The sequence below is a fragment of the Pelobates fuscus genome, chromosome 5 (assembly GCF_036172605.1).
Source record: "Pelobates fuscus isolate aPelFus1 chromosome 5, aPelFus1.pri, whole genome shotgun sequence".
Classification (NCBI taxonomy): Eukaryota; Metazoa; Chordata; class Amphibia; order Anura; family Pelobatidae; genus Pelobates; species Pelobates fuscus.
In genome coordinates this window covers 206,131,481-206,156,850 of record NC_086321.1, presented here as the reverse complement: position 1 = coordinate 206,156,850, position 25,370 = coordinate 206,131,481, and the positions used below count along the sequence as shown (strand labels likewise).

Genomic DNA, 25,370 nt, shown 5'->3' with positions numbered 1-25,370 from the left:
AGCTAAATTAAGAACCCCCAAAAAGCTTTGTTGTACATTGAAAAATAAAATAATCTTGAAAGCTTCTAAGTTAAGCAGACATTCTTAAGATCATTTATATAATTTACCCCAGAGGACACTTCTATTTTTTTGGGCCTACATGTGATGCGCAGTACCATGCTTTCACTTGTAGAATTAACACACATTGTGTCTATCAGCATATATATATTATGCCTCCACCAATGGTTCTTAATGCTGGGCCAAGACCCAAAACAGCCTAGACCATTAATCATCTAAGTAAGCACACCTGATATTTGGTAACTTATTTTAACTAGAATATTCTAAAGAAAAAAAAGCATTCTGCATTAATGAGAACTGTTAATAGGTTTGTATAACTATAAAACAAACTTCTATCTACTGTTCTCATAGGCCAGAGAGTTTTGATACAACAGTGTACAAGCATATTTTTAGTTTTTTATAACCCAAAAACACTTCCTGCCGTGCCAGATGCAGAGATTGAAATCAGCCTGTACATCAAATTACCTCGGTGTATTGGGATTTGAGCAGACACCTGTATACGGAGCTCAGAACGTGGGTGTTTAAATTGAATTCCAAATGTCGCTGATGAGATTCTATGTGCTGTTCTTTCAGGATGGGCACATAGCCCTGCACCTTGCAGTGAGAAGATGTCAGATGGAAGTAGTTAAAACCCTCATCACTCAGGGGTGCATTGTAGACTTCCAGGATCGTCATGGTAACACGCCCTTGCATGTTGCCTGCAAAGATGGGAATATTCCTATTGTTATGGCGCTCTGTGAAGCTAACTGTAATTTGGATATCCCTAACAAGGTGAGCTGCAGCTAGCATTATCTGTAACAATATGCATAAATTGTAAATTACATCCAAGTCCCCCCAAAAAGTCTCCCCCCGCTGCAAATACAAATGCATTGATTTAAAATTTAATTATTTTGTTGTTAAAACATTTATTTATAATATGGTAGAGGGAAAATGTTTTGGACAGAAAAAGTATTGTTCATTTTAAAGACCAGTTCACAAACTTTGGAAGTCTAACATAATGTTGTATGCTAGATTGTGCAGAAATCATCACTTCACAGACTTTCTCGACTTCTACAGTTGTGGTGCAAGCTGCTGTCGTAGAGACTTTTGATAGAAGTAGTTCATTTATGCCACCAGCTCAAGTATACCATTCAAGACAAAATGATGACATTATTTATTTACATTCTGGACATCCATCAGTTACCAGGACATTCTAAAATCTCTATCTATTCTCTAGTATACATGTCCTGCATGCTGACCTATAAAAATGGCCCAGACACTGAACGTATTGTCAAATGAAAAATAGAAGTTATTCTGGATTTAACTAAAGAACAATCACCATGGAAACGTATGGCTCTCATCAAGCAGTACTTTCTGCCAGAGTAGAGCCCGTTTTACCCTGAGAGATATCTCCACAGTAGCAGTAAAGAGTTAATCCAACACTTCGTAATAAACATTTTTTTAATTTGTTTATTTAGAATGCCCTGTTAGGCTCTAGTAATTATGTTCCCCCTTCCCTTATAAAGCTGCAAAATAAGCTTTAAACTTACCTGGAATCCAGTGCCAGGCAAGACTCCCCTTGCTACTTTCTACACTCCTGACCCACATCACTGATTTCCTTGGGAGGTTAATATTTTGAGCATTTAGACAACTTTTGCATTTACCATAGAAAGACTACGTGCACCTAAATGCTCTTCTTTTCGCAATGTCCATAGCTTCTTCAAAATTTGGAATCCAGGCTTAAAAAAAAAAAAAAAAAAAAAAAATGTACAGGCATTCTCTCCATGCTAATTATTACATGTGTTACTCATTGTGTGCACATTTAATGTGTGTCATTTCATTCTTATGCAAAATGTCATGTTCCCATGTCTCTATGTTTCAGCAAGTCTATTGTTTAAATGGAACAATCAGATTGTTCGCATGTGGGGGTTTTCACAAAACCAGGAAATGTGTAGCATCGGGAAAGGAACAGCAAAGTTTAGCCCAAAGTAGCTGAATTAGGCAAATTCTGTCACTCCCTCTTAGTTTCCATTTTCCTCTTTTGATTGAGATTAGCAATTTCCACCTCACTTTTTAATACCCAGTAAAATTAATAATCAGACTGTTTGTGTTTTAATAACCAATATTAATCACTTATGCAGGTTCAAATTGAGATACTTGTATATAATCATTGGTCATAAACACAACCATATCTCACCCTTCACTGGGATTATTAAGGAAGATGCTCTAAAGCTTTAGAAAAGTACTCTTGTTACCCAATATCTGTCTATGTAATATATTTATTAATATCTACCTGTAAAGTGTTAAATGATTTCTTACCTGAAGCATAGGCATCTACAACGCATACTTCCAAGTGTCATTACTGGTCTGAACCAGCTTCCCCCCTTTAGACCAATCTGTCCCCCTTTTGTGAAAGTTTAGAATGTGTAATGTATAGTGTGTGCCCTGCATGCCATCTCTATCATGTGTGCTCAGACTGCACTTAAAGATTTAGAAATTATACAGGAAACATGGAACAAAAAGTGTCTCATTTCATTCTACATAATTATGATTTTCTGCTCTGAATTATTAAAGACTAAATTGTATTATGCTGGTAAATGGGTTTCTATATTTCACTCAGTCCTTTGCCCGAACTAGTATCCATGGAAGCTCAAAAAAAGTTGCGTTACAAATTATTCACTATTCTTTATTATTTAAACTGACATTCTAGGAGTTTTTCCATAGTTTAATCCTAAACAAGACTCTGCAGAAGCCAGTCCCTGTAGTGTTGCTCGGACTAATGAGGAAGAAAGCCAAGCAGCATTGAGCTTCAAGGGACACAATAGGCACCCAGACCACTTCATCTCATTAATTCAGTGCTTTCCTATGGGAAGCCCTAATGCCCAAGGTCGTCCCCCCATCACTTACTTTGCGGTAAGGGGATCCAGATCCAGCACCCAAAGACCTCAGCACTTGTATCGAGTAATTGAATGAAAGGGTTTTTAACCATTCATGATTGGGGAGGGGACACTGCAGAGTCAGAGGGACACTATAGTGTTAGAAATGCAGTTTTGTATTCCTAATGGTATTGTTCCTGTCAGTTTTGCTGAAAGTGTCAGCTGACCACTCTCAGCCTATCACAGCTGCCCATTGCTGTTATGGCTAAGGAAGAGTGTAATTTCCAGTGGGGGCTGGGCTGTAGGAAACCAAATACCACCATTTACAGGGTTATTTACTAATGTAAATCCAAAGAGTATTTAAAATTTCAAGGTCAGAGTAGCTGACTTAAAGAATTTTTCCAATTTTACTATTTTGACCTTAAATGTACACTGTAGCCACCAGAACCAGTACAGCTTATTGTAGTGGTTCTGGTGTCTACAGCCTGTCCCTGCAGGGTTTTTACTGTAAACGCTGCTTTTTCGGAAAAAAAAAACAGTTTACTTTGCTGCCTAGTAACACCTCTAGGGACAGTCACTCATACGGCTACTAGAGGTGCTTCCTAGTTAAGTATTGTGCAGCACTGGGGTTCAGCGTCATCACGCTCTGAGTGGAGATGCTGAACGTTCCCAAAAGAGATGCGTTTATTCAATTAATCTCTATGAGGAGATGCTGATTGGCGCAACACAGCATTTTGCTTCATATGTGCAATAGCCTCCCAATGCCTTCCTATAGCAATGTTTAGAATTGTCTGAGATCATCAAGATTGATGATCTCAGCCATTAATTTGCAGGGCCAGCTAAGGCGAGACAGATGCAGCTTGGTAAAAAAGAAGTAAAATCACCTTTCTAATGAGGGCAGGGGGGAGGGGCAGTAACCTAAACAGCCACTTTAGGGCTATAGTGTTAGGAATACATGTTTGTATTCCTGACACTATAGTGTTCCTTTAAGTTTGAATTCACAGTCCATTCTCACTATAGTGAATAAACCGGTTAGTGTTAAACTGTTCAGAAATAGTTCAACACTGAGGGAAGCCACAAGGAGATACCCAGTTCAATAAAATGGAATAGTTACAGTGCCTATAGTGTCCCTTTAATATTTTGTGTGTTGGAAAAATATTCCAAAATCAGAAATACAAATTCCGTGTTTTTTTATTCAAAGTTGTGAATGTGTCCAATTATATACTACTTTACATGGTGCGAAAAACTACATTTTATTTCCATTACCCCAGTAAGAGACTAAATTGTATTTTCTTTAACATTATGCCATATTAGTAGTACTTCAACAATAGAAAAGGTGTATTTGCATCACTTTCTTTTCAATACCACTGCTCAAAACACAACTTGCCCTTGCTCTTTTCTCCTAGTATGGACGGACTCCTTTACACCTGGCAGCAAATAATGGCATCCTGGAAGTGGTTCGGTACCTTTGTATTGTTGGTGCTAACGTGGAGGCGTTAACCATGGTAACATAATAATTATGTTAAACCACTAGCCAACCTGGTGAAAATGCTAACTCCATGTCAGATAACTCTGTATTTTGTTGCAGCATTTTTGCAGTTAAGATGAGAATGTTATTGAAAAATCTCACTATAATGTATAGCAATGCCCAGCACTAATAATATCTAAAATTATAGAGATAGAGAGAGAGATTTTTTTTATATTTACTATGCGTCACTTATGCATATTACCATGACTGTTGCAGAAGCTTAAAGGGAACCTGTAGTCCTTAATATAAAAAATAATTATGGGCTCCCTTATTGTGATGTGATCTCTGCCCCTCATTTCTCAGTAAAATATAAGGTAAATAAAGATAACTAACCCAGCTTTCAGCGTCGAGACTCCTTCACAGCAGCCTCCAGCTCCACCTCAGTCAATACAAACAGAAGACATATGGGATACGGCAGTTCAAATCTAAAAAGAACATAAACAAAACATAGTGTGATAAAATTTAACCCCTTAAGGACACATGACATGTCTGACATGTCATGATTCCCTTTTATTCCAGAAGTTTGGTCCTTAAGGGGTTAAACAGGAAAAAGTGCGCTGCAAATGAATGCACTCACAAGATGAAGAGATCAAATGCGCTCAAGGCCACTTTTTGCTGTTTTTATAGCATTATTTGGGTGTTTGTCCACCTTTTTATTTATAATAAAGCTGCTACTTTTTCAAATTTACCATCTGGAGTCCTGATTTCCAGCAATTCTTGCAGACTGAGAAGAGGGACAACATCAGGGGAGGCACCCTATGAGCCCATTTGAAATCTTCATCTTGTGAGTTCATTCATTTAAAACACACTTTTTCCTGTTTAAATTGTATCACACTATGTTTTTTGTTTATGTTCTTTTTAGATTTTAACAGCTGTATCCCATATGTCTTCTGTTTGTATTCTGGTTTATACAAGATCATTACCTTGATAAGTATATTGCATACTTGTAATTCACTATTTTCACAATATTGTGGTGAAAGTACTGTTTATTTCCACCTCCGTCAATGTCCGCAGTCAAGCTGACGTCACTCGTGAAATCATCCAGTGCATTGGATTAGAGAAGTCCTGTGCAGCAAAACTCCACACTCCTACAATCAAATGCTGCTATCAGTCTAGTTTAATTTCATCCTGGAGTTGGTATAAGGATTGTATTACATATATTTAACATATATGGTCAAAGCATTCATTGAAGAGAACCCTGTATCAAAAAGCCCCACCATACGTGACATGGGTGACCTTCGTTCCCCTTATTTTGTTTATGTAACATAAAAAAGAAATCTAGGAATATTTGCTTAATCATATGTACATAAGTACACCACTCATTAAGCAACTCCTTCCCATATACTTGTCTACTCGTAGATCATTAGTGTTTATAATAATCTCACTTATAAAGCCATAGAGAAATTACGTTAATGTACAGACAAAGACAACTTACCTTTTAATGAGCACTAATGCTAGAATAGAACATTCGGCAATGCCTTTCAGTTGTGCATTGAATTGCTGACTTATCCTTACTCTATAATTGAATGTCAGAAGGAAAATGATGACAGACTAGGTTTCTTCTTTAGAGTCCACTGAAGCAAAATAATATCTGCAGTCCTTGTTTGATTTAGATTGTCTGTGTGAGCACACCTGTCTTCTCTAAATCTCTAGTCTGGCCACTTATGTATGAATGGTCCTAAATCAGAAAGAAAAAAAACACCTTTGCATTCATAACGAAATATGTAATTTTCTATAATTATTTTTGGGAAGGATTGTAATCTTTGTTAAATAAATTTCTTAATATACTACAGTGTAATGGTTGGCATTATATAATTGATGGGCTAAATCTATGCTGAGGAGGTCAATCAAGTGGATCATTGTCATTGAGAGAAACTCTGCCCTGTGTTTTTCCTGTTAGTGGGAGTTGGTTATCATAGAGTCAGGGTAATTAAGCTACTCAACAATGTAATGTTTATAAAGACTAACCAAAAGGGGAAAATATTGGGCAGCCATTGATACTTGGGAATATTGGCCAAATGTTTTCCAATAGCATACACATTCATTTGAAGCATAATACCAACAAATTGATCCATTATAGAGTACAAAAGCCCTGCGGTATACGCATCAAGGGATTGATCACTTATGCTTCCCTATATTCGGATAAAATTTACCTGATTGATAATGTCTGTCATAAGTTAATGGTGTAGTTCTTTTAACAAATGGATGATGAAATAAAGTAATTGCTACAATTTCAGTTCTCGATTTTTGTTTCACAGGATGGAAAGAGCGCAGAGGATTTAGCCCGAGCAGAGCAGCATGAGGCCGTAGTCAATTTGCTCGCTAGACTCCGGAAGGTAATGGTTGTTAGTTCTGTATGTTCAAAGAAAAGAGTATTAACAAATTGAAATTATTAAATGTCTTATTACCGTGAAAAAAACTGGAAGAGACTTCAGTTCAGAGGTGGATATGTCCTGGTTTAGAGGCTAGCTGTATGTATAGTCTTACTTGTGTGATCAAAAGCAATTTTACACATAGATACCTGTCATACAGAATTGCCAATATTAATATTTATTTTTTTTATCTGTTTTTTTCCCACAGAGGCATGTAGCACTTTTTACAGAGCAGTAGGTACAAATGAGACTTATATGGTCAACCATTATATGCTAGAAAATAGGTTCCTAGATATAGAAAAAGAAACTTAAGGACCAAACTTATGGAATCATGACATGTCACACATGTCATGTGTCCTTAAGGGGTTAAAGGATCACTATAGTGTCAGGAAAACAAAGTGGTTTTCCTGACACTATAGTGCCCTGAGGGTGCCCCCACCTTCAAGGTCCCCCTCCTGTGGCGCTGTAGGGGTAAAAACCCCTTCAGCCACTTAATCTAGCGCCGGGCTCCCTCGGCGCTGGTGACCTCTGCTCCCCCGCCGTCAGCGGAGCCGAATGCGCAAGCGCCGCGCACGCATTCAAGCTGTCAATAGGAAAGCATTTTTCAATGCTTTCCCATGGACACTCTGCGTGATGGAGGCATAATATGCCTCAAGCGTCGCAGATGCGCCTCTAGTGGCTGTCCGGAAGACAACCACTAGAGGCTGGCTTATCCCTGCAATGTAAACATAGCAGGTTCTCTGAAACTGCTATGTTTGCATCTGTAGGGTTAAAACCTGAGGGACATTGCACCCAGACTACTTAATTGAGCTTAAGTGGTCTGGGTGACTATAGTGTCCCTATAACCCCTTAAGGACACATGACATGTGTGACACGTCATGATTCCATTTTATTCCAGAAGTTTGGTCCTTAAGGGGTTAAGGACCCATTTATTGGAACCAGCAGAACACTGCAACGTTTTGGTTGAGCCTTTGTCAAGAAGATAAGACACTGTTCATAGATGGCTAGCCTTGTTTAGATTAGATATTCTTATATTGGCTAGTATACCCGCTCATGTTCATTTTGTCATTTGGAAGCAAGCTGCTAATTAGGTTTTAAAGTAAATTTGGTACTTTAATAGCGGTACTACAATAATTTTGATTGCTCATGATTGCTCTACTGTGGGCGAGTAATTTGGAAGTAAAGCTTTAGTATTCTCTGGGCAGCAGACACATCCTTTATTGTTTTTTATTTTTTTGGGGGGGTCCCAGGAAATCACATTTTTTTGTAAAATTTTGATGGGTGGATTGCACCCAAAGACTCAATGCTCTCTACAGTGGACTGCAGTGTTTGTGGCGCTTCAAGTGAAGCTGGATTTTGAAATGCTATTGATGCGTTTGAAAGACCAAAAATAAAATCTATTAATTGTAATGGATGAATTACAAACATAAGAGCCCTACAATGCCAGCAAGGAAAATCTACTGTGTTCTATTATCGCGTTATGTATTAGTCTTAAGTGAAGGCTTGCCAGTTTTGACTCGGTGTTCTCTTCACAGCTTCCTGTCTGTATAGAAAGGATACATCAAGAGCATAGCTAAATCACTGATGCAGTAAAGATCTTAAATAATCGCATTTCATCTAGACATTGATAAATTAGAGATTAAAAAGCAGCCCTTTCCCTCTCAAGTCAATTCAGTATGTGACTAACCTGTGACCATCAGCACAGAGATAAGGCTGCACTCTGAGTGTCTTTTATCAAAACACCTTTTGGGCATCTCTCCATCATCTAGGAGGTGGGTATAAACCCAGTTATTGCCCCAGGTAACAATAAATATCTCTGTAATAGTTATTATGGTAAGATCCAATTTTCCTTTTAGTGTTGCCTTACAGAGGTCGAGTGATACTAAAAAAAATAAATCAAGATTCATAGTGACTTTAGTTGTAGTCTGGCCGGATTCTCAGCTGAGTCTTATTCATTTTTTTATCTCGGATCATCATGTGCTTTTCTGCTTCAAAGTACAATTTATAGAAGAGCGCAGATCCCCTTATTTTGCATACCTTGCTCATCTGATGTGTGCAGTCCTAGGCATTAAAGAAATGTATTCCCATGTAGACAGGTGTGTCTCTATTCAAGAAAATATCCAGTGCATTTATTCTACAGATTATCTTAACCCCTTAAGGACAGACGACGGATATATTCCGTCATGATTCCCTTTTATTCTAGAAGTTGTGTCATTAAGGGGTTAAACACCACATGTAAATTTACATGCAGTTATCACATTTCTAGTTTTATGTATCTTCCATTACGAAACTTATGCAGGCTTGGATTTTATATGTGCTTGTTCAAACTGCTTATTTTTAGTGTGTAAATTATATTATTTAAATGTTTAATATAATTAATATTTAAAAAAAAAAAAATTATATATATATATATATATATGTATATATAAAGAAAAAAGGAGAAAGTTCTTGCACTCACGCTGTAGTATCCCTCGAGAACCGGGTGCTTTGCCAGGGCTTGAATATCCAGAAAATCCAACAAGGTAGCAGCACTCACGGTATAATTTTAAAATCCAATCTTTATTTCGAACAAATTAAAATGAGGTCGACGTTTCAGTCCTACAAACAGGACTTTCCTCAGGACCAAACACATTAATACATGCATACAATTCGATTTATATACAAGATACATAGCATAAACGAGCTTACCCTCAGGTGAAGTGCATTTCCTGATCGGCGTCCTATGCCGCCCTGTGCGCATATGCAAACCAGTATATGTATATATATATATATATATTTATTTATACATTTAATTTAAGTATTGATTATATAAAAAATAATGTAAATGTTGCATCAATGGGACACATTTATTCAATTATTCAAACAGTAAAAGAGGTATTTTGTATTACAGCAGTGCCACTAATTATACAATAATATTTGTTAAATTATAATATGTTAATTTAAATTATGTCTGCAAGCAGGTGCATCTCACCTGATATAATTTGATATTTTAGAGGGGCACTTCAAAGTGTGTGTGTGTGTAGTTCTAAAAATTTAACTTTGTATCTCAAGTCGAACCTTGGAAAAAGTCTGCCTTCGGCACAGTTATTATGAAAAAATGCCTAATGTAATCTTTCAGCATATATAGCCAAGACAACGAAATAAGCATTAGTTTATTCTAAAGAACCAATAAACAAAATCTGTCCGATATTAATCAGTAGAAGTTTTCCTATTAAATGTATTTAATCTTTGTAAACCATAATCTATATATCAAAGTACAGGTAGATTTCTTACATCATTAAGGACCATTTTATGCCTGAAAAGCTCCTTGCCAAGCAAGGAAGATGCATTTTAACGCACTCACTCATTAACCTTTTTGGGCATTCCTTATTCTGTCTTATATGATGATCTATCTGGAAGTTAGAAAACCCAACCTGTTATATGTATTCTGTATGAATTGTAATGATCAATATTGCAGGAATACAAAGAGATGCTGGCATTTTAAAGATAAACTCATGACTCTCTTGGCACTTATCTTTCAGGACACCCACCGAAGTCTGTTTATCCAGCAGCTCAGGCCCTCGCAAAGCCCACAGCCTAGAATAAAGCTGAAATTATTTGGACATGTAGGATCAGGAAAAACAACACTGGTGGAGTCCCTAAAATGTGGACTTATTCGGAGCTTTTTCAGAAGGCGCAGACCCCGTCTTTCATCCACCAATTCAAGCCGTATTCCCTCCTCCCCATTGTCTTCCAAGACATCTGGTGAGTAGAGTTTTTATCAAAAAAACTAATTTTCTGGTTATATAAAAAAAAATAGAAAATTAAATATATATACTAGAGTATAAGCACAGTATTAAAAACAAACTATGCCTGGATTCTTATGCTCCCCAAATGTTCAGCTTTGCCTTCAGCGTTCAGGCACATTAAAGCACCATTTAGCTTTGGGTCTTGGATTTTAGTGTCTGTTGGGATTTTGATCATGACAATCTACTAGTTGTGTACAGTAAGGCCAGACTAGGTATTGGCAACCTATTCTGACTTCTGACATGCCAGGGGGAGAAATTGTTTCCTTTGGATGAGTCCCTTTGGATGAGTCCCCTTGTATGTCACTGTAGTTTATGTTACCAGTTCAAGAGAGCCAGAGACTAATAGGGAAACATTTAGGGAGAACAAGTAACTCAGTGAGAACAGTACAGGGTGGAGGATAACTAATGTATGGGTGGGAATGATGAGGCGCTTATGTCCATTATAATGTATTGCGTGGTTGCATTTTCTCCATTTTTTTTTTGTTTTTATGGTGCACTCTTTTTCTTCTTTGTGGTCTGACTCATAGGTCAGAACTTTTAATAATTATAAAAATGGGTTCTCTCTCCACATGGCAATAGAATAAGCATGTCACCCAACCACATTGAATAGACCATGGATGATATATTTGGTAGAACAGAATTGGCCAACCTGTTAAGTAGGAAATGGTGTGTTGGAATATGGATATTTAGGTAGTTTTTAGTGATAACTCCTGCAATAAGGTTTGTAACTCTGCTAGGATTATTTATTAAATGTGGATGTCAAGCAATATTTTTGGTAACTTGATATGGTCATGTATGGGCACAGGTGTGTGTGGTGTTCCACATCCAGTGAAATAGTTTTTTTCTTTAAATGCCTCTAGTGAACACTATGCTGTATGTTTAAAGGATAATTTTTGGTTCTCGTATGTGTTGGGAGAAGGACATACAAGGTCCATTTAGCCTGTCTTTTTGTATGAAGCTTTTGGACCAGCCAGGTTGGGAGGGTGACATCTATCCACATAGTTATAATGGCTTTTCTTACACCTGTAAGAAAGAGTGAAACATGGATTATGTGCCTTCCGTAGACTTCTACCCATTCATGCCCTTCAAAATTCTGAACAGTGCCCACTTTGATGCTGAAATGCATGACCAAGTACTTTACTTGAAAAATTGTGTATTGTGCACAACAAAGCTGAAGCCAATATGGGTGGACATTCCCAGAAGTAATGCATTAAATTATCCTTATGTATGCTACATTTTGGAGAACTATCAGATTGTGGGCCTTCTATTCAAAAATGTAGTTCAGATGTGAAGTATGTGAAGGTGTATAATATTTTAAAACGCATATTTAAAAGCTTTGCTACTGACACATTTATTCATCACAAGTGTTGCATCTGTCACATGTGCAGATAAGCTAAATCTTACACCCTATACCTTCTGAAGGGTTAGATTTGGAATGCAGATGAGCTTGTATTACAGGGATCACAATCTTGCAGAAATGTAACTGCCGCTCGGAGGTCACACTTGGCCTGGCTGATCTTGTTCTGTCTCATATAGAACCATTTTTTTCAAACCATTTGATTGTTTCAGATGTTTGGTTAATTAAGTAAAGCTGATAACACTTAACAAATGCACTAAAAAGTGTGAAAACACTACCCTGCTTGGGCTTTGCCCTTTGCCTCCGATGCCCATTTTATTATTATTATGAAAAATAAATAAATTACCATCCTTAATTCCCAAAATAAATATATATTATAAAAATGTGTGTTTTTTTTTTTCCGTTTGTTTTCTTTGTTTTTGCTTTCTGATAATGGTACAAGCAGTGCACCTCCACAATGTAAGCAGTATAACCGTTTTGCAACGGGATCGAACGGCATCATCTCCTGCCACTTCCCTTCTGGTTTGAATCATAGGCAACTGCTAGGTTCCTCCACTGGCTCTCTGCCTCAACTAAGCCTGGCAGTGCTTAGCTCAAGAAAGGTTCTTGCTCTCTGAAAAGCAGGAAGTGGTAGACCCCATTACAAACCGCTTGAAACGCTGTAGTGGTTATAGTGCTTGGAGTGTTCTTTTTGTACTACACACCTTTTTATACCATTGTGTGAAGCCCTTTCTAATGCCAGAGAGCAGGATTCTTTACACAGATACAGGGCTCTCCTATTCACTTGCTAAATGAACAGCTTTTAATCATATGATTTGTATTCCAGTGCTAGTGTACAGTGGTAATGAATGATATAATGATTCTGATGCTTAAGTCAGTCTTTATAATATACGGCAATCCATTTACAAAGCAACCTGCTTAAAAACCTTTTTTATTTTTTTTTATTTTTTTTGCACATAAAGCACAGAAAAAAAACAATGTAGCTAAGCAGGCAGCTATTGAACTTTCTGTTTGGGAACATTTCTGCTTTGTTAAAAGGAATGCCTTAAGAGCTGAGTGTATAGAGGCATAGGTACAGATTGTTGATATTGAGCATTCCACTTTCCTTTTTGTTAGCAATGGTTGCAGTATACATTAACCCTACATTAAGCTATTCCTACCGATTCCAGGCTCGTTGGTCCGGGCATAACATGCATTTGAAGCAAAGGAATAAAAAGCTTGACTTTGACTTTAAAGGGAAATTGTCATTGCTTTATAAATTATGGCATTGTATGGAACCTTGCAAATCTCGTATAACTTGTGTTAACCTCTTTTCATATGATTCTCCGTTTTCTTTAAGTTTATAGTAAAGATTTGGCAAATTACATCACAATCCTGTTTAGTCAAGGCACATTCAAGACTCTCATTGCAGATGAAGAGGGAAACTTTGTTTTTGTTTTCCTGTTCTCGTTCTGTTGACTGACAGGTGCAAAGGACAGAGCTTATGGAAATGGCTGTCAGGGAGCTAAGATGGAGGTGCCCAGTTGCTGGTCAAAAATGTGTGGTTTCTACATTGTATGTATTTTTTTCCTTTTCCTCACACTGCAAATCTATATTTGTTACATATAAGGGATAAGTAAACAAAATATAAAACATCCTGGAAAATGAGAATTCCCCTTTAAACACTTTGTAAATGTTCAATGTCTTAAAGGGACACTATAGTCACCTGAACAACTTAAGCTTAATGAGGTTGTTCAGGTGAGAACTAAAGCTTCCTGCAGCCTTTCTCGTGTAAACACAATTTTTTGAGAAAATACAGTGTTAACATTGAAAGCTAGGAACACCTCCAGTTGCAGTCACTCAGACTGCCACCAGAGGGACTTCCGAGTTGATGAATGCATAATTCACATTCATCCACGTTCGACGTCTTCACGCTTGGGTGAAGACATCAAATGTGCTATCCGCATACAGGAGATAGGAGGCGCGTTCAGTGCCTCCTATGTCCTATAGTAACCCTGGAGCCTGTCAGCAATGAGAGCCGACAGTGTGGGAGATAAAATCTCCTGCACACAGCGTCGGCTCGAGCTGACAGGCTGAAAACCGGAGACCGAGTAGGAGGATCCAAACCGTAAGTAAACTTATTTTATTAGTGTGGGTGGGTGGGTGGGTGGGTGGGTGAGTTGCTGTGTGATTGTGAGTGTGGGTGGGTGGGTGGGTGTGGGTGACTGATTGTGGGTATATTTGTGTGTTTGTATACAAACACTATATATAGAGAGATCTCTATATTTAGTGTTTCTATGCAAACAAACACAGTTTGGGCTGGTGGGTTGCCGTAGGAGGAGGGTGGGTATAGAAAACGAGCTGAGCTGTCGGCTCAGCTCGCGAACGCGCGGTAGAGCTTGGAATTCATTCATAGGGCGGCATTCATTGCTGCTCTATGAAGAACGCGATTGGTGCAGTGCGAAGCCGCGGATGGGTACCAGATCGCAATGACGCTTCTCTAAGAGAAGCGTCTGATTGAGCCCTGCTACTTCGTTATTTTGATGAAAAAGGGGGCACGGCCTGACGGGGATCGCTGAGCTGGAACGGAGGTAAGTGTATACCATGAAAATTATTTTTAATAAGGGGAAGTTCATATAAAAGCAAGGAAGAAGGCTAGGGGACCTGTCTTTCTTGCTTTTATATGTACTCTATAGTGATCCTTTAAGTATACAATCTATTTGTGGATAATTGCGAAGACATCACATCTCACAAAGACTTTTTGTAATTTCCCTGATTTGTGTTTTACATCTCCACTCATAGTTCGGAAAGTCCGATATCGATGCCTGGTGTAGGCATCGATATCGGACTTTCCGAACTATGATCATTTGTATTTGTTTTAATTTGATTTTCAACTGTTCCACTTCCAGTGTATGTTTAATCTATGGGCTCCACTGTTTTCCTTACTTCGTAATAATGAGTTGTCTAGAACACACACATTTTTTTTGTATCTAGTCAGAAAAACATGGTCACAATTTACGATGGATAACCTGACAAACTGATCTTTTTCCCTAAAGGAAATGGTACTTTGTAGGTGTTTTCCATGGAAGTGCTGACTAGTGTTTGATGCCATGTAGTTTTGTAAATTGAGTTTGAGATAATACTGCAAATGTGCTGAGCAAAAGGCAACTTTAATGAAAATAATAAAGTACATCCTTTGATCATCGCTATGGAAATTGTTGGGTCAGGAAAATTTTCTTTCCAACATGTCAGACTGGCTCAATTAAACTGGCTTTCATTTATTTACCTACAGTTATTTTTGTGTACTGTGCTGTGAAAGCATCTGGTTCCAAATGGGTACTAAACAACACCAAATCTGACAGACTAGATGAAAAATAAAATAAAAATTCTTAATATATATATATAAATTATATATAAATTATTTTTATTTTTCTCCTAGGCATCTCTTAAGTAACTTGATTTTAAATGTGAATACATACATACACCTTAATTCTTATCCGTTTTCACAATAAACAGAAATTAAATGAAATAAACTACACTAGAAATCACTCTTGAAGTTTGCAAGTGCGCTGCCTCCAACTTCTGTGTGTACAGTACATTTGAATTAAAGACTGCTTTAGATAATCTTCACAATCCAAGGAAGCTACTCATAGATCATAGAATGTTCTGAAATACCATTTTAAGGCAGCATGCAATACTAATTAATGCTATAATTTGGAAATAGGTGTACAATGTTTGGTGCGGTTTCTCTCTTTGATACTATGTTAGGAATCTTTGAACCTAAGAATTTGAGAACCATCCAATGATTGTTTTAGAAATGTATGAGTATCTTACGCATTGGTGGTGGGTATGCATCAGATAAAAGCAGATATTTCAAGTGTTCAGAATAGTGACTTTCAGCAGTTCTTTTATAACTGTTTAGCATGGCTGCAGGAAAACTGGAGCATAGAACTATTATGTGAGTTTTGAATTGTAACTTGGAGTTTCTGGGAGTTATACGTTCAGAGCATATGTATTGAACATCATAATTCAAGTAGACTAATTCGAAGGAGCACTGGGGGTTGTTTTTTTTTAAAGTTTATTCACATATTCTCAGCCCATCTAGGAAAAATGAATGCACATTTCGTTTTAACTGATTCTAAGTTCTGTGGTGCTTCACAGTACAAATGTGCATTGCCGTGGCTTCTAACCTGACTCATGTTTGTCTTCTGTAAGTTTCAGTGAGTATCTCTGATCTTTACCCTGGCTGCGAGAATGTCAGTGTAAGAAGTCGAAGCATGATGTTTGAACCAGGCCTGACAAAAGGCGTTCTAGAGGTGTTTGTCTCACCATCTCATCACCCTCACTGCTCCACAGATGACCAGTCCACTAGAGCAATTGATATTCAAAATGCTAACCTGAATGGTAAGTATATTACTTGTGCGTTTTCGACCCACCTATTCCTTAAACTGTTAATAAAATAGCCTACAAATCCCATAACAATCGTTTATTTATCTTTGTTTTATGTGAATAAACATTTAATTTTTTATTTTTTTCTAGGTGTAGGAGATTTCAGTGTATGGGAGTTTTCTGGGAACCCAACGTATTATTGCAGTTATGACTATTTTGCTGCAAATGATCCCACATCCATCCACGCCATAGTCTTCAGTCTCGAGGAACCGTATGAGACCCAGCTGAATCAAGTCATTTTTTGGCTGAACTTTTTAAAGTCTCTTGTTCCTGTAGAAGAACCTATAGGTATGCTTATCATTTGCCTATAATGGAAATATAACAAAAATTCAATGTTCTTTTATATTTATCGGGGGAAACCAAACCTTAATTCCCCACAAATACCAATGTCATTTGTTATTACACATGCTTAGAACATGCAAATGGATACACACCCCAGCAGTGTCAACCTATTAATGCTATCCTTGGTTCTGCCGGTTAAAATGGTAGTTATAGGCGACTGGAGAATCATGGTTATTCTCACACTGCTTAGTTTGACAAAAATCTGGGAGACTGTGATAAAAGAATCTAGGCCATTACAATGAACTGTAGTGGTTATAGTTCTTAGTGTCCCTTACATTTTGCCTTCACTGCCACTAGAACAGAAAAAGGCAATATTATTGTGTCATCTTACCCCACTCCCTTAACGTGTAAGCTAGTCTGCTCCTGTATGTCCAAATTGACTTGTCTATTGCACAGCGCTGCTAAGTATGTTGATGATTTATAAATAATACTTAAAGAAATCCCAATACATGGGTAAATATTACAGAGGTCTACATTTTTAGAACAAAGTGGAGTGCTACTGAAACTTGTATGATCGCTGACCATGATTGGAATTCTATTAATTTTTGTATTAGGTGAAACTTGAAATGGTCAGTCACAATACATACAGAATTTAAATTGTCTACTTGTGTGTTGTATATATTTTTTTTTTCTCTGCTCTCTTTCATCACCTTCTTTCTCTAATAGGTGTGGATTTTTCCACTAGTAAAAAGGTTTGTTTTTTTAGTAAATATGTTTTATTTTTTTCATCAATTTCTTTGTGTACATTGTTTTGGTTTTTATAACAGCCATAGTCTTTCGTGTTACTAAGCCCTTAACGACCGATAACTGTTAAAGACCGTCATTGGAAACATCCCCTTGAGGACCGATGACGGTCCTGAACCGTCATAACGGAAAACGAGCAGCGGGTTTCCGCTGAAATCCCGTTGTTACTATCTGCCAGGCATGCGAGGCAGATAGTAACAGCAAATTATGTCGTTTGAGCGCACATAATTGGCTCCTGTCAAAGTGGGTGTTATAAACACTCACTTTGACAGTGATCTCTGCCCCTCTCTCCTCTGTAGCGTTTTGAGAGGGAGAGAGACAGAGATCGTGATAGTTTGTAGTCCAGAACCTGTGAAAAACTATCAAAAATAAATACAATTCCTTTTTAACCCCTTCCCTGTCAAATCCTGTTACAGCAGTGCATTTGTACTGTCTGTATTTTTTTATTTTATTTTTTTGCCATTAAGGGTTATTTTTTTTTTTTTTTAACTGTGTATTAGTCTGGTTTTTGAAAGCGGCAAATTTTAGGAAGTCAGTTAACGTCCCCCAAATCTCCATTAGATTATTTTTGCAGGAGTTAGTTTAGAGATTGCTGCTATAGGAAGTTTTAGTCTGTTTTAGCATAGGGTTAGATAGATTGTAAAGAAATTGTGTTAGTAATTTGTTAGCTTAGTCAGTTAGTTAGGTAGTGTGTTGGTGAAATATGCAGCGCATGTACAGTTTGGAGGAGACATATGCCTTCTTGGTGTCAGACTCTGACACTGCGTCCGATTTTGAACCAGGTCAGTTTCTGACACATCATCTGTGTGTGAGCCGGCTGCAAAAAGAAGCTGTGCTTACCCCGCTATGCCGAATGTGGAGGATGAGTGGGTACATCCACAGTTAGCTGAGCCCAACAAGATGCATTTTGGCGCCCCCAACCCTCATTAAAAAAAAAAAAAAATGCATCTTCACCTGTGTGTCTTTCCTCCCAAGCCACAGGCACACAGGCATCATTTTTCAGTCACACAGTCAAAGTCATACAGGTACACTGTCATACAAAGACAGAAATAATCATACAGAGACATACAGACACATACAGTCAGAGACATACAAGCAGAGATATACATGCATATAGAGACATGCAGGCAAATAAAGACATACATGCATACAGAGGCATACCATCATACAGATGCATACAGAGGCATACCGTCATACGCATACAGAGGCATACCGTCATACGCATACAGAGGCATACCGTCATACAGACACATACAGAGGCATACCGTCATACAGACACATACAGAGGCATACCGTCATACAGACACATACAGAGGCATACCGTCATACAGACACATACAGAGGCATACCGTCATACAGACACATACAGAGGCATACCGTCATACAGACACATACAGAGGCATACCGTCATACAGACACATACAGAGGCATACCGTCATACAGACACATACAGAGGCATACCGTCATACAGACACATACAGAGGCATACCGTCATACAGACACATACAGAGGCATACCGTCATACAGACACATACATACATACAGAAACATGCATACAAAGACATACAGGCATACAGAGACATATATACAGACATTCAGAGACAAACATACATCCAGTTACATACATGCATACAGAGACATACAGAAACATACGTACAAGACATACAGACACATACATACATACAGAGGCATACCGTCATACAGATACATACATACAGACAGGCTTACAGAAAAATACATACTCACACACACACACACACAAACTCACATACACATACTCGAACACACACACACTGACACACATACTCACATGCACACACACACTGACAGACACACACACTGACAGACACACACACACACTGACACACACACACACTGACACACACACACACTGACACACACACACACTGACACACACACACACTGACACACACACACACTGACACACACACACACTGACACACACACACACTGACACACACACACACTGACACACACACACACTGACACACACACACACTGACATTCACACTTACACTCACATGCACACACACATACACACACAGTAATTAATTATCTAAATTAAATTTAAATTTCCCACCCAGCCTCCCTACCTGGAGTGCTGGTGTGGGTCTTTCATTGGTGGTCCAGTGGGGCTGCTGGGAGGCGTGCGGCTGAAGTTCATTAGGAGGCGGCGAGGGAGCTCTCTGAACTCTCTGACCGGCTCCCTCGCAGGCTGTTTTCTGATGCCGCGGGAGCCGGAATATGACGTCATATTCCGGCTCCCGCGGCATCAGCAAAAGGCGCGCGAGGGAGCCGATCAGAGAGCTCCCTCGCCGCCTCCTAATGAACTTCAGCGCCGCTCCGGGGATCCAGGAGGTGACCAGGCAGGAGGGCGCACTTCCCTCCTGCCGGTCATTGGAAATTTGCGCCCCCAGAGCCGGTGCGCCCTAAGGCGGCCGCCTGTGCCGCCTTATGGACGCACCGGCCGTGAACGCAGGCATTTAGTGCATGTGGATGACTTCTCCCCTATGCAATACATGGAGTTATTTTTAGGGGATACCATCTGGGAGGAGATTGCTTCCCAGACGTATCTATATGCTACCCAATTTATTAATACCAATCTGGGTAGCTATGCAGTCAGAGAACATGCTTGGCACCACACAGATGTCCCTGAACTGAAAAAAATCTGGGTTCTTACTATGCTCATGGGGACAGGACCGGTGCTAGGATTTTTAGTTACACAGGCGAAGATGCATTTTGGTGCCCCCCACCCTCGTTTAAAATAAGGTTCATACAGAGACATACAGACACAGACAGAGACATACATGCATACAGAGACATGCAGGCATATAAAGACATACATACAGAGGCATACCGTCATACAGACACATACATACATAGACATACAGAAACATACATACAGAGACATCCAGGCATACAGACACATACATACATACAGAGACATACAGGCATACAAAGACATACACGCATACAGAGACATACCGTCATACAGACACATACATATATACAGGTATACAGAGACATACAGGCATACAGACACATACGTACAAAGACATACAGGCATACAGACACATACATTTGTACATACAGAGACATACAGGCATACGGACACATACATTTGTACATACAGAGACATACAGGCATACAGAAACATACAGACACATACATTTTGTACAGGCATACAGAGACATACAGGCATACAGAAACATACATACAAAGCCATACAGGCATACAGAGACCTACATACATACATACATACATACATACATACATACATACATACATACATACATACATACATACATACAGAGACATACACAATTACATACTTACATCAGTTCAATCTTGTCCCCTGGATGCATGCTGTCTGGCTTGGAGTCCTGTCCTGCAGCCCAGCCCCATCACAGGGCGCCAGCCGCGCTGTGTGGTACACAGGGAGCAAGGATATGATGTAATTCATATCCTCGCCCCCTCCACACAGCCTGCGGCAGACACCAGGGTAGGTGCAGTGGCGTACACATGACCCATGGGGCCCCAGTGCGCAAATTGATCCGTGCTCCCACCCCCCCTCTCTCGCGCTTACTTTGCGCGGGCCGGGGCTGCAACACATGGCGGCGGGCACCTGGTCGCAGGGGTTGCAGGGCTGTGACCCCTGCGACCGCGGTATGTACGCCAGTGCATGCAGATGCACACACACTTAAAGGACCACTACAGACACCCAGATCACATCAGCTCAATGAAGTGGTCTGGGTGTCAGGTCCCTCTAGTTTTAACCCTGCAGCTGAAAACATAGCAGTTTCAGAGAAACTGCTATGTTTCACCGAGGGTTAATTCAGCCTCTAGTGGATGTCTCACTGACAGCCACTAGAGGAGCTTCCGCTATTCTAAAACACTGAACGTCCATAGGAAAGCATTGAGTAATGCTTTCCTATGGGCGGTTTGAATGCGTGCGCGGCAAGAGCATTCGGAGCTGAGAGGCGGAGGAATCCCCAGCGCCAAGGGAGAAAGCTAAGTGCTGAAGACACACACACACTCTCACAAACAGATGCATACACACCAGCTAACGGACACACATTTACTGACAGACACACTCAGCGACAGACATACATACACACTCACTTACAAAACATACACTCTCACTGACAAACACACACTCACTAACAGACATCAAACAGACTCACTAATACACACACACAAACACACTCAGTAAGAGACACACAGTAACACAATCACTGACACTCACTAGCAGACACACTCACTGACACACTAGCAGACACACTCACTGACACTAGCAGACACACACACTGACACTAGCAGACACACACACTGACACTAGCAGACACACACACTGACACTAGCAGACACACTCACTGACACTCACTAGCAGACACACTCACTGACACTCACTGACACTCACTAGCAGACACACTCACTGACACTCACTAGCAGACACACTCACTGACACTCACTAGCAGACACACACACTGACACTCACTAGCAGACACACTCACTGGCGCTCACTAGCAGACACACACACTAACGCTCACTAGCAGACACACTCGCTGACGCTCACTAGCAGACACACTCGCTGACGCTCACTAGCAGACACACTCGCTGACGCTCACTAGCAGACACACTCGCTGACGCTCACTAGCAGACACACTCGCTGACGCTCACTAGCAGACACACTCGCTGACGCTCACTAGCAGACACACTCGCTGACGCTCACTAGCAGACACACTCGCTGACGCTCACTAGCAGACACACTCGCTGACGCTCACTAGCAGACACACTCGCTGACGCTCACTAGCAGACACACTCGCTGACGCTCACTAGCAGACACACTCGCTGACGCTCACTAGCAGACACACTCGCTGACGCTCACTAGCAGACACACTCGCTGACGCTCACTAGCAGACACACTCGCTGACGCTCACTAGCAGACACACTCGCTGACGCTCACTAGCAGACACACTCGCTGACGCTCACTAGCAGACACACTCGCTGACGCTCACTAGCAGACACACTCACTGACGCTCACTAGCAGACACACTCACTGACGCTCACTAGCAGACACACTCACTGACGCTCACTAGCAGACACACTCACTGACGCTCACTAGCAGACACACTCACTGACGCTCACTAGCAGACACACTCACTGACGCTCACTAGCAGACACACTCACTGACGCTCACTAGCAGACACACTCACTGACGCTCACTAGCAGACACACTCACTGACGCTCACTAGCAGACACACTCACTGACGCTCACTAGCAGACACACTCACTGACGCTCACTAGCAGACACACTCACTGACGCTCACTAGCAGACACACTCACTGACGCTCACTAGCAGACACACTCACTGACGCTCACTAGCAGACACACTCACTGACGCTCACTAGCAGACACACTCACTGACGCTCACTAGCAGACACACTCACTGACGCTCACTAGCAGACACACTCACTGACGCTCACTAGCAGACACACTCACTGACGCTCACTAGCAGACACACTCACTGACGCTCACTAGCAGACACACTCACTGACGCTCACTAGCAGACACACTCACTGACGCTCACTAGCAGACACACTCACTGACGCTCACTAGCAGACACACTCACTGACGCTCACTAGCAGACACACTCACTGACACTAGCAGACACACTCACTGACACTAGCAGACACACACACTGACACTAGCAGACACACACACTGACACTAGCAGACACACACACTGACACTAGCAGACACACACACTGACACTAGCAGACACACACACTGACACTAGCAGACACACACACTGACACTAGCAGACACACTCACTGACACTCACTAGCAGACACACTCACTGACACTCACTGACACTCACTAGCAGACACACTCACTGACACTCACTAGCAGACACACTCACTGACACTCACTAGCAGACACACACACTGACACTCACTAGCAGACACACTCACTGGCGCTCACTAGCAGACACACACACTAACGCTCACTAGCAGACACACTCGCTGACGCTCACTAGCAGACACACTCGCTGACGCTCACTAGCAGACACACTCGCTGACGCTCACTAGCAGACACACTCGCTGACGCTCACTAGCAGACACACTCGCTGACGCTCACTAGCAGACACACTCGCTGACGCTCACTAGCAGACACACTCGCTGACGCTCACTAGCAGACACACTCGCTGACGCTCACTAGCAGACACACTCGCTGACGCTCACTAGCAGACACACTCGCTGACGCTCACTAGCAGACACACTCGCTGACGCTCACTAGCAGACACACTCGCTGACGCTCACTAGCAGACACACTCGCTGACGCTCACTAGCAGACACACTCGCTGACGCTCACTAGCAGACACACTCGCTGACGCTCACTAGCAGACACACTCGCTGACGCTCACTAGCAGACACACTCGCTGACGCTCACTAGCAGACACACTCGCTGACGCTCACTAGCAGACACACTCGCTGACGCTCACTAGCAGACACACTCGCTGACGCTCACTAGCAGACACACTCACTGACGCTCACTAGCAGACACACTCACTGACGCTCACTAGCAGACACACTCACTGACGCTCACTAGCAGACACACTCACTGACGCTCACTAGCAGACACACTCACTGACGCTCACTAGCAGACACACTCACTGACGCTCACTAGCAGACAGACTCACTGACGCTCACTAGCAGACAGACTCACTGACGCTCACTAGCAGACAGACTCACTGACGCTCACTAGCAGACAGACTCACTGACGCTCACTAGCAGACAGACTCACTGACGCTCACTAGCAGACACACTCACTGACGCTCACTAGCAGACACACTCACTGACGCTCACTAGCAGACACACTCACTGACGCTCACTAGCAGACACACTCACTGACGCTCACTAGCAGACACACTCACTGACGCTCACTAGCAGACACACTCACTGACGCTCACTAGCAGACACACTCACTGACGCTCACTAGCAGACACACTCACTGACGCTCACTAGCAGACACACTCACTGACGCTCACTAGCAGACACACTCACTGACGCTCACTAGCAGACACACTCACTGACGCTCACTAGCAGACACACTCACTGACGCTCACTAGCAGACACACTCACTGACGCTCACTAGCAGACACACTCACTGACGCTCACTAGCAGACACACTCACTGACGCTCACTAGCAGACACACTCACTGACGCTCACTAGCAGACACACTCACTGACGCTCACTAGCAGACACACTCACTGACGCTCACTAGCAGACACACACACACACACTAACTTTTTTTTTAATTTAATCCCTCAGCCTCCTTACCTTTTTGGAGTGCTGAAGGGATTCCCTGGGGTCCAGTGGTGCTGCTGGGCTCCTGGGCGGGTAGGCAGGCTGGCTGGCGGGCGGGTAGGCAGGCTGGTTGGCGGGCGGGCGCGAGGGAGCACTCTCCCATGTGTGCTTCCTCTTCAGCTCCCTCGCGCACCGCGTAGGGATGCCGGCGCCGGAAGATGACGTCATCTTCCGGCTCCGGTATCAGTATACAGCGCGAGGGAGCTGAAGAGGAAGCACACATGGGAGAGTGCTCCCTCGCGCGCCCGCAGAACCGGGCGCTCGGCCACGCTACAATAGGTCGTCGGTTGGAGGGGAGCGCAGTGCGCTTCCCTCCTTCCGGTCAGCCTGATTTTGCGCCCCCAGGGCCGGTGCGCCCTGCATGGGGATTATAAAGAAGCCATCGATTCGCTCTTACTGGAGCACCCTATCTGTTATAGTCCAGTGTACTCCCAAACTATGTCTACAACAAGATATGAGTTGCTGCTCTGATATTTACACTTTAATGACAATACCCTCTTTCATCCCA

At 41.4% G+C, this 25,370-nt stretch overlaps 1 protein-coding gene across 3 annotated transcripts in view; it reads left to right on the top strand.

Annotated features, from left to right (window-relative positions):
• The window catches only part of DAPK1 (death associated protein kinase 1), a 157,991-nt gene that overhangs the window by 112,799 nt on the left and 19,822 nt on the right, over positions 1 to 25,370 (top strand). For 2 of the 3 annotated variants that reach the window (XM_063454973.1, XM_063454972.1), the window contains exons 17-22: positions 631 to 828; positions 4,319 to 4,417; positions 6,699 to 6,776; positions 10,334 to 10,556; positions 16,152 to 16,340; positions 16,476 to 16,673. In XM_063454973.1, coding sequence (XP_063311043.1) covers positions 631 to 828; positions 4,319 to 4,417; positions 6,699 to 6,776; positions 10,334 to 10,556; positions 16,152 to 16,340; positions 16,476 to 16,673 — 985 coding nt within the window. The remainder of the gene's footprint in view (positions 1 to 630; positions 829 to 4,318; positions 4,418 to 6,698; positions 6,777 to 10,333; positions 10,557 to 16,151; positions 16,341 to 16,475; positions 16,674 to 25,370) is intronic. The other variant, XM_063454974.1, reaches the window with a different exon arrangement.